The 14,622-nt window shown below is 55.1% G+C and overlaps 1 protein-coding gene across 4 annotated transcripts in view; it reads right to left on the bottom strand.

Moving 5' to 3' along the window:
- Positions 1-14,622, bottom strand: part of ATP9A (ATPase phospholipid transporting 9A (putative)) — a 131,472-nt gene that overhangs the window by 8,530 nt on the left and 108,320 nt on the right. For all 4 annotated transcript variants that reach the window (XR_013967436.1, XM_080813901.1, XM_080813903.1 and 1 more), the window contains exons 17-24: positions 13,775-13,858; positions 12,068-12,238; positions 9,214-9,312; positions 6,624-6,713; positions 6,365-6,509; positions 5,491-5,555; positions 4,238-4,393; positions 1,131-1,195 (exon numbers count right to left, since the gene is read on the bottom strand). Coding sequence is in view for 3 of the 4 variants with exons in the window: in XM_080813901.1 (XP_080670027.1) it covers positions 1,131-1,195; positions 4,238-4,393; positions 5,491-5,555; positions 6,365-6,509; positions 6,624-6,713; positions 9,214-9,312; positions 12,068-12,238; positions 13,775-13,858 (875 nt within the window). In the remaining variant the exon portion in view is untranslated. The remainder of the gene's footprint in view (positions 1-1,130; positions 1,196-4,237; positions 4,394-5,490; positions 5,556-6,364; positions 6,510-6,623; positions 6,714-9,213; positions 9,313-12,067; positions 12,239-13,774; positions 13,859-14,622) is intronic.

The raw sequence follows: 14,622 nt of genomic DNA, 5'->3' as shown, positions 1-14,622 counted from the left end.
CAGGTAAGTGCTAAGAAGGAAACTCTAATGGAGGGGAGGGAAGGAGACATGGGGGTGGTGTCATTTTCGAGAGGGTGCCCAAAGGATGTGACATTTGAGTAAACACCCAGAGAAGGTGAGAGGCAGTCCGGCCCAAGTGGAGGGAAGAGCATCCCAGGCAGAGAGGGCAGCATGTGCAAAGGCCCTGAGGCGAGAGTGCATCTTGTTTGAAGACCAGCAAGGCAGCCAGTGCAGCTGGCTGCATGAGTGAGAGGGAGAGAGAAGGAAATGGGAACAGAGAGGGACAAGTCCATGTCACGGAAGGCCACATGCAGCCAAGCCCGGGGAGCCCCTGCCTACACTCTGGCATGTTCTTTTGTTTTTCTGGGACCTAACAAAAGATGTCCACCTGTCCAATTGGAAGCAAGCAGAATGTCACTGTCCACTGTCAGAGTGAACAGGCCAGCATAAAAAGAAGGCAGGCAACTTTGGTAAGACTCTGCCCCAGGGCCAGCCGGCCTTTCTGTGCTTCCTGCTTCTTCACGACCAGGAGCACGGCCTACACGGGCCTCCCATCTAGGGCGTGTGGTACCCAAACTCCACCCATCTGGCCATTCAAAGACTGAACACATTCTCCGAAGGATCACAAGGAACGTCATGAATTCCAAGTCAGGAACGGGGTTGGGTTTGAGGGCAGCAAATGTCCCAGGGACACCCTAGTCTAGCAGGTCAGTGGCACGCAGCCGTGAAGCGCCCCTCCCCCAAAGAAATCAAGGCTCTGGGCCGCCTTAGAGACCCAGCAGCAGAAGGTTCTACTGGGGTCCATGGCAGGGAGGGTACTTTCCAGAGCTCCCCTTTCACTTTTTCTAAGACCACAATGGAATCACCGAGTCTGAACCTTTGCTCTTGCTTTGATTGACAATTACCGGTCAGCTCAGACTCTCAGGGGCAAGCAGGTTTCCATCTCCAGGTCCAAATGGCCAAGGGCTATGAACCACAAACATAGCAGACCCCACTTCCTCAATCTGGTTACAGGCTTGTCAGTTCAAAAAAACTTGTGAATCTGAGAAGGTTCTCAACGGCATTGCTTGGCAACTTGGCATTTTCGAGAGGTTGCATAAAAAATGAACACCCTGCTTAGATTTTCTTACCCAATGATGAGGAATCCTTGATATAGAGGAACGGAGGCAAAGTAAAACACGGATGAAAAGACTGCCTGTGCCAACAAGAAAGGAGGATGTTAACAAAAATCATGACAAAATCCCTACACTTATAAAGTAACAGTCAACGCTTCACACAGCACACACTTCCCCAGCACAGCTGTGAGTGCTTTAAGGAAACCAGCTCATTCCACAATATTTACAACACCTCATGAGGTCGGTACTGTTATCATCAACCCCTATTACAGATGACAACAGTAAGCCACAGAGAGGTTAAGGGACTCGCCCAAGATAACGCAGCTCGTAAGTGACGGGAGCCAGGAGTCCTTCCCGGGTGGTTTAGCACCAGGGACCACTCTCCGCCCCTCTGTGAACACTGACGTTAGGGGACACAGGCTGGACCCAGAAATACCCTGTGCGATCCCCATGAACCCCCAGAACCACCCATGAGAGCCAGTCCTATCGCCTGCATTTCACAGGAGGGGACTCTGAGCAGGTAAAGGGACTGCGGGGCTCAATCCCAGCTCCGTACTCCAGCTCCCTGCGGGCGGGGCGGCAGAGAAGGCACAGCCCCTCTTACATGACACATTTTACTGTTTCTGGAAATTTTTACAAAGAGCCCATAACCTGCGGCCTTTGTTAGACAAGAGCAATAAAGACCTTTCCAAACGCTCCCTGAAATGTCTGCTTCCTGACTTGGAAAACAGGAGCTACTGGCCGTGAAAAACCAGGCTGGGGAGATAAAATCAGACTTGACACTCCGTTACTTCCATCTCTGGGCATCGACAGGCTCACGGAAGGAAAGTGGCCTCAAAAGCGAATTCCTAGGGGCAGAAAACCAAAAAGAGGCCAGAGACGACGACAAGAGGCTTTTCAAAAGCTGAATACGAGAGACAGCCCGAGCCAGCCTGGTGACTAGAAAGGTTGTGGCACCAGAGGCGGCTCGCCCCCCATCACCTGCTGTGGGTGTTTGTCTGGCACAGAGCTCGGAACGCAGGTGCCACCTGGGGCCAAGGTCATGGGCAGCCCCAGCTGCACCCTGGTCATATTTCAGAACTGGAAGGTGAAAGCCACCTTTCAAATGACTTTCCACCCCAGCTGGGCTGCGGCACAGAAAGGATGGTTGTAAAAATGTCAAGAATCTGGTGTTTCGTTTTGTAAATCAACGTCAAGAGCCTCCTTCCCCTAAAAGGGCCGGGTTAGCCATAAAGCCTTTGTCGTGGAGAGAACACCTGAGGGAAAAAAACACTACGGCCACATCTATCAATGAGACCGACGCCAAGGTGCGGTTCCAAGAGGGACTTGTCCTCAGCCAGCCACTTTCAGCACAGTGGACAGCGAGATTTTTTTTCTACAGCCCCAAAAAACAATTTCCCATCCTGAAGTTTTTTCTAAATTGATGTTGAGAGCGACAACATACAGGCTTTACAGAAGTCAGCTCACCCAGCCCGGCTTCTGTGCACGCGCCCAGGGGCGAGCCGATCAGTCTCCCAGGGACAGATCCAGAGCGCCACCCACGAGCTAACACAGAAGTACAGATGTGCTCTGATGAGCCGTAACAGCTGTTTGGGTGTAGATCACGTTGACCAAAAAATCACTTTAAGGCTCCTACGTTCACAAAGGCAATAGATGTTGAAAACCTAAAATGACCCCCAGAAGGTGAGAAAGAGGCCAGAAGAGGGGGAGGGTCTCATGTACACGGAACAGCATCACTTCACTTACTCAGAAAGGGAGGATGCCTTTTATGTGGCAATTGCCTTTCCCATAGATTAAAACATCCCCCCCACTGGATACCTCGCCCTGTGGTTTTAGGACTAGGGGAAAGGATGCCTTCAGCACTTGACGCCTTGCAGAACTCTGCTTCTCCAAGTAGCCTCATCTGAGAGGCGAGGCAGGTCTTATCATCCCCATTTCATGGATGGAAGACTGAGACCCAGAGGGATCTCAGGGTCTCAGAGATATTTAGTGGTGTGGTCAGAAAGAGACGTGGGTTTCAAGTCCCATCATCCCTATGTTCTCACTACTAAACTGGGATATTTTCACCAAATGTCCATGAAGGGGAATCAATCCGTCAATCATTTTTCAACACCCAAAATGTTTTCTTTCCCACCCTTTGGCCCTCCCCCTAGTGTACACTTCATTGCCACAGACCGATGACAGATGTGAAAGGAGCCAGCGAGAGAGGAGGTGGGGAACGTATCCTGGAATTCTTTTGTGAGAAACAAGATGGGAACGAGATGTTACTCCCAAGAAGCTGAACAATGGGACGGCCCAGCTCGACTCCCACCCGGGATGGCTGGAGGCAGAACCGTGACACTGGAGGCCCCGCAGGGCCACGGGCTCTGCTGCCCCACCTGAGGGCCCACGCGAGCCGAGGCAGCGATCCAGGCCTCCCTGCACCGCAGGCACTCGAGGAGACACCGCGACCAAGAGCATGGGCTCGGGAGTCCCCCCCGATATAGACTAAACCCCCAAGAGACACTGCACGTGCTTCTCAGCCTCAGGGAGCCTCCGGCTCCCCATCTGTACAACGGGTGCAGGCAACCATGAGGACCGCGTGAGACGCTGCCCTGTGGACCTAGAGCCACGTGCCCAGGGTGTCGGAAGAACTGGAGAACACAAGTTCTCCTCGCGAGGTCATTCTCTACTGGCCCTCTCGTGAGCATCTGGGAAATCCAAGACCTGGGTATTTGTCCGTATCTCACCCTGCACGCTTCCCTCTGGCAAGAAAATCCTAACAACTCTGGGCAACAAACACCCCTCCCTCCTGCCAAGCCCTGGCCAGGCCCGCTGCAAACGCTCACCGCCACCCTGCCACGGCGAGGACGGCCTGCCCCAGCCACCAGAGGAAGGACCTGGGGCAATCCAAGGTCTGTTGGGCTGGAACATGGCCCGGCGGGGATTCAAAACCGGTCAGGTGGCAAAATAAAGTCAACCAACCGACCAACCAACCAACCGGCCAGGGAGGGGCACAGCTCCAAAGCACGGTCGAGTTCCAGGCCTTTTCCCTGCTAGCCCTGGGGAGGGTGAGCAGAGTCGCGCCGCCTGCCCCCGCCCCCGCCTGCCCCCACCTGCCTGCCCCCCTCATCCCCGCCCACCTGCATGGTGCTGATGCAGAGGCTCCGGTGGATGACAAACTGGCTGAGGGCGGCCGAGCGCTTGTAGCTGTTGCGGCCGTGCACCATGAGCAGGCGGCCCAGGTGCTTGAACTGGGTGATGGAGAAGTCGGCCGCCAGGGAAGCCTGCTTGCCTTCCTGAAAGCCACACAAAACGGGCACCGTCAGAAGCACAGGAGGTCAAGGCAAACACGTTTGTTTGGTTTTGTTTTCCACGGAAAAAGCAAGACACCGTAAGGGGATCTTGGGGAAACTTCAGTGAAGAGCTTCTTTGGTTTCGAGCTGTGCTCAGTAGGTGGTCTGAGTCTACGTGTGATTGAAAAAGAGGAATTTATTTAAATAAAAAACACCTTAAGTCACAGACAGTTATAATTTGGAGGTCAAAGGGATCTAGTATCTTGGGGGTGCGCCCACCCCGTAATGTGCATCCGGAGCCAAGAATCATCAGAGATCGGCACCTTACGACAGTCTGTTCCTCGGAGCAAACTGTAAGGCTGGGGGGAGGGGGCTGAGGGCGGAAAGAACACAGGAGAGTGTGGATTCGCCCGATTCAGGAAGCCGTGGGACCAAATGCACAGGACGGCATCTCTGGCCCTCACTTGGGGCCTCTGTGCTCCTGTTAAACACAAAGTCCTGACAAACCTGGGAACCACTCTTCTTGCCTGTCGCCGTTTAGAAGTCACAAATTAGGACAGAGGAAACAGTAAAAGGCAAGCACAGAGGTGACAAGGACAGAAAGAGAAAAACTGTTATAACACACCAACTTTTTAAAATGCAGCTTTTAGTGAGGGGAAGACCACGCCACATTCTTCTCTGACCCCCAAGACATCGGCAGACAGCGTGATGACAGATGCTTTTATGGACACTGTGATGGCCACGGAAAAGTGACTAGTACATTTGCGGTGCCCTGACGATACAGCAAAACACTCTTTTTTTAAGCGTTGGCACACGAAAAATCATCACTCGTCATCTGCAAGATGGAGTGATGTCGATCCCCGACTCCCACGTAATAACCTGACTCCCATGTAATAATACCAAGGGATCACGCTTCGTGGTTCCTTGTGCTTCGTAATGTGAATCCAGGATTTTCAGAAGCATCAAAGCTGTGTTTTGAGGGAAAAAGCAGCTCCGGCTAGCGGAGAAGAGCAGCTCCCCACCCAATACAATGACCTGACACCGTGGCCCCAAGCGCCCGGCAGCAACTAGCACCCCCCACGCCCCGCGCCTGCACTCACCTTCCCCTCCACACCCACGCCGCAGTCGGATTCCTGAATCATGCTGACGTCGTTGCCTCCATCACCTGCGGGCCGCACGGACCGGAGAGAAAAGCCGGGGAATTAGAGAGCGGCGAGAAACAGGATCCCCACGTTTCATTCTTACTTTGAAGCCCTGTAGAAGTCTTTGGCCTTTCGCTGAGCGCTTGCTTATTACTACAGCCTTTTCTGCCCCAGCCCATTGAACCACCCCCACACCCCACAGCATCGGCTTCCTGTCTCTCAGACGGAGCAGCTGAGCGTCAGAGGAACACCAGGTGACTGGTGAGAGCCCCAGCCATGGAGCGGCGGCAGGGGGACCGTGTCCACGCCCCACCCCTGCGTGGGAGGCGCAGGGTACCGCAGCCCATCAGTGGCAGTGACCAACTCGACGCTTACAGAGCCAATACTGTGCCCTTTGGCCAGCACTTTTGGGAAAACTACCCCTTTTTCATCCTCATCAGCACCACCTGAGTGCTTATGACCCCATTCTATGGATGGGAAGACTGAGGCTTGGGTGGGGACAGGCGCCCAGGGGTCCCGGATCTGGCCCCACTGTGTGCAGTCCGCATCCCTCTGCCACGCGGCTTCCCGCCTCCTGAGCAAAGGAGGAGCGAGCTCAGGAGAAAAGCCCTACAGTGTGCTTATCTCCTCTTACTCAGGGGGAAATACTAAAAATAATACTAAAAATAATAATAATAACAGAGCCAAGGTCTGCTGGGGGAGAAAAGCATGACCTACGCGAAGGGGCCAGGACACAGCCGCAGAGTTCAACCACCCTTGGAAAGAGGGATCTGTGCATCAGTGGCTGCGGTGGGGGAGGGGGGGGAAGGGTGGGCACGGGGGAGGCACCTACCTACTGCACAAGTGAGCTTCCCGGTGCGCTCCTGCAGCAGCCGCACGATCTGGGCCTTCTGGGTGGGCGTGCAGCGGCAGCAGACCACGGCCGGGCACTGGCAGGCCAGCTCCATGAACTCGTACTCATAGTACTTGAGGCAGACCTTGGGGGGAGGGGAGCGGAGGGGGGGGTCACCCGAGGTCCCTGCCCCCGCCCCCCAGGCAGGAAGGGAAGCACACTCCCAGGAGGACCCGGCGGGCGGGGTCCCCACACCCACCTCCAGGGAGTCTCCAGAGATGACCAGGGCACAGTCATGCTTCCTGCGGAAAGCGTTCAGCTCGAGGTGGGCCTCGCTGCGGTTGGTCACCTGGAAGGGAGCGGAGGGGTGGAGGGGGCCGTGCGCTCCGGAGATGGCAGAACAACAAACAGCGGCTTCCTAAAGCCGGGCTGAAGACAATGGCCGCCCCGGCCCAGGACGCCCGCCCTGCCCCTGCCGCCAGACCCAGAGCCAAACTAAACCGGGTTTGTTATGATCCTGGGGGAAGCCGGAGAGCTGCTATGCCAACTACTACCTTGCATTTCCCCCAGCACGGCTGGGACCCACATAAGAAAAGAAAAAGGGCTAAATGTGACCCCACTTTCATTGTGTGCCAGGCACTATGCTAGGCCCTTTCCATGGATTTCTTTTCCCCATTTACAGCTCACAACAGCCCTACAAGGTGCGTGATGATAACAGCCGTCCTCACATGAAGGCACGGCGAGATCCGTGAGCCCGCCTCAAGTAACTCGTCTCGGGGGCTGGGAAGCAGGCACCAGAAGCCAGGCATCTAGCCGGGGGCCAACTTTTCTGTAGCGCACCAGACGGTACACCCTGCAGGCCCCGGGGACCCTACGGTGCTGGCAGAAACGACTCAACTCTGCTGTCATAGCACCAAAGCAACCACAGACAATAGGTAAGTAAGGGGGCTTATCTGTGCTTAAATAAAACTTTATTTGGGTGCCTGGATGGCTCATTCGATTAAGCATCTGCCTTCGGCTCAGGGTAGGGTTCCAGGATCCTGGGATCGAGTCCCACGTCAGGCTCCCTGCTGGGCGAGGAGTCTGCCGCTCCTTTTGCCTCTGGCCCTCCCCACCCTGCTCATGTTCTCTCTCTCTCTCAAAAAAATAAAAATCTTAAAAAAATAAAATAAAACTTTATTTACAAAAGCAGGTGGCCACATGGACTGTTGTTTGCAACCCCTAAATATACAGAATGTAGGGAATACAGAATCCATAGAACACACAGTCGAGTCTCATTACTTTCAGTAGTTTATGCTCTATAATGTCGCTGTGAACACCGACTTAGCAAATAAGGAACCATTCATTGCTCCTAGGGGAAATACAGGCGAGGTTCCTGTGAGCCTTTGGCCATAATATTTCTGTCAATCAATACATAACCTTATTTTGTATGTGTTTCTATTTAAATGCACTTTTTCAAGATTTTGTTTATTTAGAGAGAGTGAGCGTGTGCACACACGTGAGCGGGAGGAGGGACAGAGGGAGAGGGAGAGAATCTTAAGCAGCCTCCGTGCCCAGCCCAGAGTCCAACCGACGCAGGGTTCGATCTCACGACCGAGACTGTGACCTGAGCCGAAATTAAGAGTCAGACGTTTCACCGATGGAACCACCCCAGTGCACCCTAAACACATCTTCTGAAATACACATTGTCGATTCATGAACGCGGAACTCCTAACCAACAGCATTCGAGCTCATGCCTGAAGGAAGCCCAGCCGACACTCGCACTTTCTCTGTGAGGGACGTCGGGGCCTTCCTACACTTTGCGACACTAGACACACTCCAGCCCTGTGCTGGGAGGGGGGGGTTTGAAACAGCAAAATCACTGACGGCAAAAAAAGGCAGGAAAAAAGTGGCCCTCCAAGACCGTGGGCTGTGCTCGTGGGCAGGACGAGAGCAGAGGAGGCGGGGGTCGCCTCGCGTGAGCCCAGCTGGGAACGTGCACGACAGGCAACGAGGTCTCCCCCTGCTCTGCACTTGGCCATGGAGGACTCTGGCCCTGAGCACCGATCTCGGGGTTACGAATACATTCTAGGAAATAAGAGCGTTTGCAAGTGTGGAGTCCATGGCTGCTGAAGACGAGCTGCCCTACCCCACACTACTGGGCGGGGCCCCAAACTGCCGATCTCCTGAGGGCGCTGCGGGCTGTGGACCAAAGGCAGGGAGTCAAGAGGACCCTCCTGGGACAGACAGGGCCCCTCCAGTCTGCGGGCTCTGGCAGCAGAAGGGGACCACCCGCTCCTCACCTCCCAGCTCCATCAAGCCGACCCCAGCTTGTGGCTTCTGGCCTCGAGCAGCTCCTCGGGGCCGCACTGCTGGGGTCAAGTGCTTGCCACAAGGGCAGGAAATTTCCCACTTGCCCACCCAGTACACCTCCTTCTAAAGGGTTTTCTCCTTCCTCAAGGGTTTCCTTCGGAGGACAGACCCGCCACGATCCGTGACCTGGAATTTACTTCTTATCCAAGGAGTTGGTCTTCAAGGGTCTGGGGCATCTGGACTCGCAGGTACAATTCCCCATGCATGGGCCTATCTGCACCCTTCGCCCCGATGGTGTCCTGCATCAGCTTCTCGAAGGGACCGTGACCCCCACCAGGGTAGGAACACGGGGCTGTAACTAGGTGGGTCTGAACCACCGCCAGAAGGAACCCCGCAGCCTCGCCGGGGCCATTCAGTAATTCCCTCCAAACCCAACGATGTAAGTCCCCCCACCCAAGGCGGTTACTACACTCCTCCCTCCCCTCTTTAGGGTTCTGAGGTCACCCCGCAAACTGTAGCATCGTCCCCACGAGGCCCCAGGGCAGACAACACTTTACCAGCCGAAAAACGTGGATGTCTTGGTTTCTGGTCACCAGGTGTGCATTCTTTGCTGTGCAGGTGGCCGTCTCCAGCTTGTCCCCTGTCAGCATCCAAACCTAGAACCACAGCAGAGAGGGGCTCTTCTGGGCCACTGTTCAAGGCCAGCCTGCAGCCCGTGTCTGCTCAGTTCCCAAGAATATCGAGCTAAACTCCATTTATTCCAACTTTCTAAAAAAGATTTTATTTATTTATTTGACAGAGAGAAAGACAGCGAGAGAGGGAGCACAAACAGGGGGACTGGGGGAGGGAGAAGCAGGCTCTCCGCTGAGCAAGGAGTCCAATGCGGGGCTCAATCCTAGGACCCTGGGATCATGACTTGAGCCGAAGGCAGACGCTTAACGACGGAGCCCCCCAGGTGCCCCTCATTTATTCTAACTTATCTCAAAGCTCATGGTGTCCCCAACACACCGCAGGAATACCCCATTCCGAAGGCTTCAGGACCCCAAGTGACCACTGCTGGGGGCAGTGAAAGCTGGTGCAATACTTCTAGAAAACCGTTTGGCCACACACTTCCACAGACATCATGAAGCTCGGCTTCTGACCTCCTCATCCCCCTTCCGGAAATTTTTCTTAAAGCAATAAATAATTTCAAAGAAGGAGACAGCAGGATGGGTGAAGGTCACTTCCATGCCCTACAGGAAACACTGGTTTGTCACGTTACATGCAGTCTATCCAGGTGGTTGGTTAAGCCAACGGCAAACGTGCCCAGTTCCTCCGCCCCTCCCAACAGATCATTCTGCGTCTCGCTGCCATGGGCTCAGAGAGGGTAGGTGACTTGCCCCAAAGCCACAGAGCCAGCTCCCGTGCCGAACAGGCCCAGAATCCCCGTGTTCAGAGTCCAAACGGAATGTGCTTCCTGCCCTGCTGGTTCACCCATCAACCCTCTGCTCTCGCTGCCCCCAGCAGGGAAGGGCGCGGAATCACTGTGCAAAGGACACGCTGGCAGTGGGGGAGGTACGGGAAAGCAAATGGCAATGGTTTCCAGAGCGTTTGCCGTGCCAGGTGCCCATCAAGTGCCATCCACGTTCAGTGCATGTGACCTTCACGGTGACGTGCGGAGGCAGGAAACAGAGCCCTGAGAAGCCAAGCCACTTGCCAAGGACTGCCGAAGTACTCAGTGGAGAAACCGGGTTCAAACCCAGGCTGTGAGACAGCCAGGACACGGGCACTGGGCCCTTTTGTGGGGGTGGGGAGAGGCCGTGGCTCTGGGCTTGAGCCTGGTGGGTGTCAGCCTCTTCTCTCCACACCTCATCTGGCCGTTTAAAAAATATATTCTTTTTAGTGATTCCAGTTTGGTGCCAGTCTTCAGGGTTTGCTGAAACACCAGGGAAGGAGCTGGGAGGCTCAAGTTCTAGAAAACCATGGAAAGTCACTGGTGCACGACAGTACAGAGGCCCCACATCAGGACGACAGGGGGCACCGCAGGCACGTGCCCAGACCTGAGCCCCAGGCCCAGCAGCACGCCTCTCACCTTGCTTGGCCGTGGCTGCTGCATCTAGAAAGGGGCTGAAGCAGGAATTGTCCAAGCTCCCACAGCTTCTGGCCTGTGAAGGACCTCACGCTAGGCCTGCCTCCAAACCCGTCCCTCCCCGCCCCACCCCCCCACACTCCCTTCCCCCTCCCCTCTGACCAGGGAAACCAGAAAGAGAAGTCCAGTCCACACTCTGGGATTAGAACAGCTCTTTGGCGGCGCCTGGGTGGCTCCGTCGCTAAGCGTCTGCCTTCAGCTCAGGTCATGATCCCAAGGTCCTGGGATCAAGTCCCGCATCGGGCTCCCTGCTCAGCGGGAAGCCTGCTTCTCCCTCTCCCACTCCCCCTGCTTATGTTCCCTCTCTTGCTGTGTCTCTCTCTGTCAAATAAATAAAATCTTTAAAAAACAAAAACAAGAACGCAGCCTTTTAGAGAGAACAGCTTTGAGGAGAAGCTCGGGATGGAGCCAGAAGCAGGAACTGGAAAGGCCCAAACTTGGAGAGACGAGGTCCACAGAAGTTGCCAGTGACAGATCGAGCACCGCGGCGTGACACCAGAAGCGAGCCCTTCTGACTTCGGACCGTTTTTCCACAAGTGGGACCTTGCTGACCGTTGCCTTGCAACGAACTAGGCCTCTGGCCCGAAGACACAAGACAGCATCGGGTTTACAATGAAACACGCTCACGTGCGCACAAGCCCCCCAAGGGCACGACGGTGGCCGGAGCCCCTTTACTACCGCAGCCCGGCCCATGGGAGCCTGTGCCCAACTCGGGGCCAAGGATGCCTCTGTGAGCCGCTTCTGGGTGGAGGCGGGCGGCAGACACACCCGTGTCCGGGAGCTTCCAGGTCCGGGGCTGCGCTCCCTGTAACCGCGGCGGCACACGCGCGCCTCTGTCGCCCTCTGCCGGCCTCTCTGGATTAAACGCCAGGATTTCTTTTCTTTTTTCTTTTTGGCCCCAAACCGTGTGAAGACAGCAGTTTGCTGGAACAGGCGGTGAGTCCGCAGGGCGGCCCCTCATTCACCCAGAACAACCAGCAGATGGCTGGCCGGTGGCTCAACAAGAATGTGCCGGACACCCCGAGCCGGCTGGAGGGAGGAGGCGCGGGGCGCGGTCCCATCTCCGTGGAGCCCAGTGGGGGGCGGGGGGAGGTGTCCTCCAGAAACAGGGCCCGAGGGGCGGGAGGGACGCAGTGGCCCATCCCAGCCAGGGACGCGGTCACTGTCCGTGCCCTCGGCTTCCTCGGTTCCCACCCCTTCCCCGCCCTCCTCTCTCATTTCTACGCTCCACCGCGGGGCCGTCGTGCGTCTCAGCACCTGGGCCCCAGGCAGGGTCAGCGTACCTTGATGCCGGCGTTCCTCAGCGTCTCCAGGGTGGGCCTCACGTCCGCCTGCAGCTGGTCCTCCACCCCCGTCAGGCACAGCAGCTCCATCTCCATCTCCAGGCTCTCGATCACGGTGGCCACTTTGAGCGAGCGGTCGTGCACGCTCAGCTTGGCCTGGACGTAGCGGGCCTGCAACACAGCGGGAGATGCGGCCACTTAGGGTGGGGAGGGGAACACCCAGTGGGGGACCTCAGGGCGTGGTTGGACCTTAAAGGGATGAGCGGAGACATCCAACGTCCTTCCAGGTTCACCGGCCCAGATCTTACCCAGGCCTTAGTATCACCCTTTCCTTTATACTTGCCTGCTGTGCAACTTCTAGCAAGTTGCTCCGTGTATCTGATTCTCGACTGTTCTCATCCATGAAGCGGCAGTAACAGTCCCACCCTCCCCAGGCCATTGCAAGGATTGGCACAACTCAAGATCTCAAAAAGAGAGCACGTTCTCCCACGCACAGCACACACTTTGTGACCAAAAACCCCTGATCTCTGGGTTTTCTCAAGATGAAGTCCCACCTCCAAAGACCATGGACCCAACCCTTCAGTTTAGCCACTTTATATATAGGGTTAGCAAAGACCTGGAAGAAAATAAAAAATCCCCAAATGGGTTGTTTCAAACACATGCTTTTAAACTTGGAAGGACAGTAGAAATTATCAGGGCTAGAAACCTTGCTAAATAAAACTCTGCAGAGAACTCGAGCACAAGGAAGAGACAGACTCAGGCATAGCTCCTCTGGGTGGGGCCAGGACAAGGACCCCTGAAGCCTGTCCCCAGCCACACCTCTCTCCCGGTCGGTCATATGCCCATGCACATGCTAGGCTTTGTGCCAGGCCAGGACCCTGCCCTCAAGAAACACAAAATTTATGGGACAAGAGGACAATAAACCACACATATTCACTCTGGAACCCTTGACCATCAAAGTCAATGATCTAGTTCAACCCTTTTCACAATGTAAAGAAATGAGGGCTCCAAGGAGGTGAATCATTTTAAATTTTCCAGAGGCGGGACGCCTGGGTGGCTCAGTTGGTTGGGCGGCTGCCTTCGGCTCGGGTCATGATCCCGGCGTCCTAGGATCAAGTCCCACATCGGGCTCCTTGCTCGGCGGGGAGCCTGCTTCTCCCTCTGCCTCTGCCTGCCACTCTGTCTACTTGTGCTCACTCTCGCTTCTCTCTCTCTCTCTGACAAATTAAAAAAAAAAAATTTTTTTCCAGAGGATATACCATGTGTCCATGACCAACAAGTGCTGGGATGTAAGAGTGAACCAAACTCACAGTCTCTGCTCTGAAAAAAATTTTATTCTTCAGAGAAGAATGTTAGATGGAAACACAGAAACAAGGTCATCCTAGGTGGGGACTTCCACAGTGAAGAAAGTGAGGCAGGTGATGGATGGTGAGCAGTGAGGTGGGGCTGCCTTAGATGGCGAGTTCGGGAAGACTTCTCAGAGGCGGTGGCATTTGAGCAGAGACCCAAAGGAAGCAAGGGAGCAGGCCATGGAGCTCTGTGTGGTAAGAGAGTTCCAGGCAGAGGAAAGAGCAAGTGCAAAGGCCCTGTGGCAGAAGTGAGCCTGGGGAGCTCAGAAAGGACTTCAGTAGGGCTACAGGAGAATGAGCGAGGGGGAGATAAGGGTAGGGCTGCAAAGAATAACAAAAAGGTCCCAGGACCACTTACTTCAAAGTCTTGATACTGTTCCTCTGCTAGAGACTTTTTCGCCACCACCAGCACCCGCAGACCTTCTCGCGCCATGTTTCCACACTGCAAAGCAGACCACAGTCAGTGGAGAGGTGCACTAAGGGCTCCACCTCCAAGCCCCAGACTCTCATGGAGGAGGGCCGGACGCTACAGCGGACACAGGGGCTGGCGAAAGTGGCAAATCGGACTACGGCTTTCCCCTAAAGCAAACCTTCTCAAGGGAGGCCGCAACATGGCAGCCCATAGGCCAAACAGAGGTTGTCTTTGATTGACACAGTATACATTTCAAAATTTAAGTCAAGACTGTTAAGACTTCACAGGTAAGTCTGGATTTGAACCTCAGACGAAACCGCCCACACCTTCCCAAATAACCACAACCAGCGATGGATGAAAAGCAGCAGCTTCTAGGTCTTCCCAGAAAACAGTTGTCAAGGGAAGAGTATTCTAATATGCTTAACAAACAAAGTGCGACCCTGCTAGAAAAACACACCCCAGCCTGTTTCTTTTGACTTACCTGCCTGGCCCCCATTGGCATTTGAGTTTGCCACCCTCTAACTGAAAATAGAATATTACTGAATGGAAAACGTGCCTTTTCCTACCTGGAACAGAGAGATAAAACAAGACCAGCCTGATAAACTGGAGAGTTTCCTCCCTCCTGGCTGTGGCCAAGTCTCCAGACCACAAACCAGAAGAGGCGCCTGGGACGGGGCCCCCCGTGCTCTCTGCCCCCCTGGGACCGGCCTCCACCCAAAAGCCAGAGAGGAGCTGACTTCCCACACAGGGCAGCTGGGTGAGCGCAGAGGTGGGTCTTGCCCCGCATGAGCCTT

Source organism: Martes martes, assembly GCF_963455335.1.
Source record: "Martes martes genome assembly, chromosome: 9".
Lineage (NCBI taxonomy): Eukaryota > Metazoa > Chordata > Mammalia > Carnivora > Mustelidae > Martes > Martes martes.
Note: the sequence above shows the minus strand (reverse complement) of the source record. Positions and strands in the feature narration are given on the sequence as shown.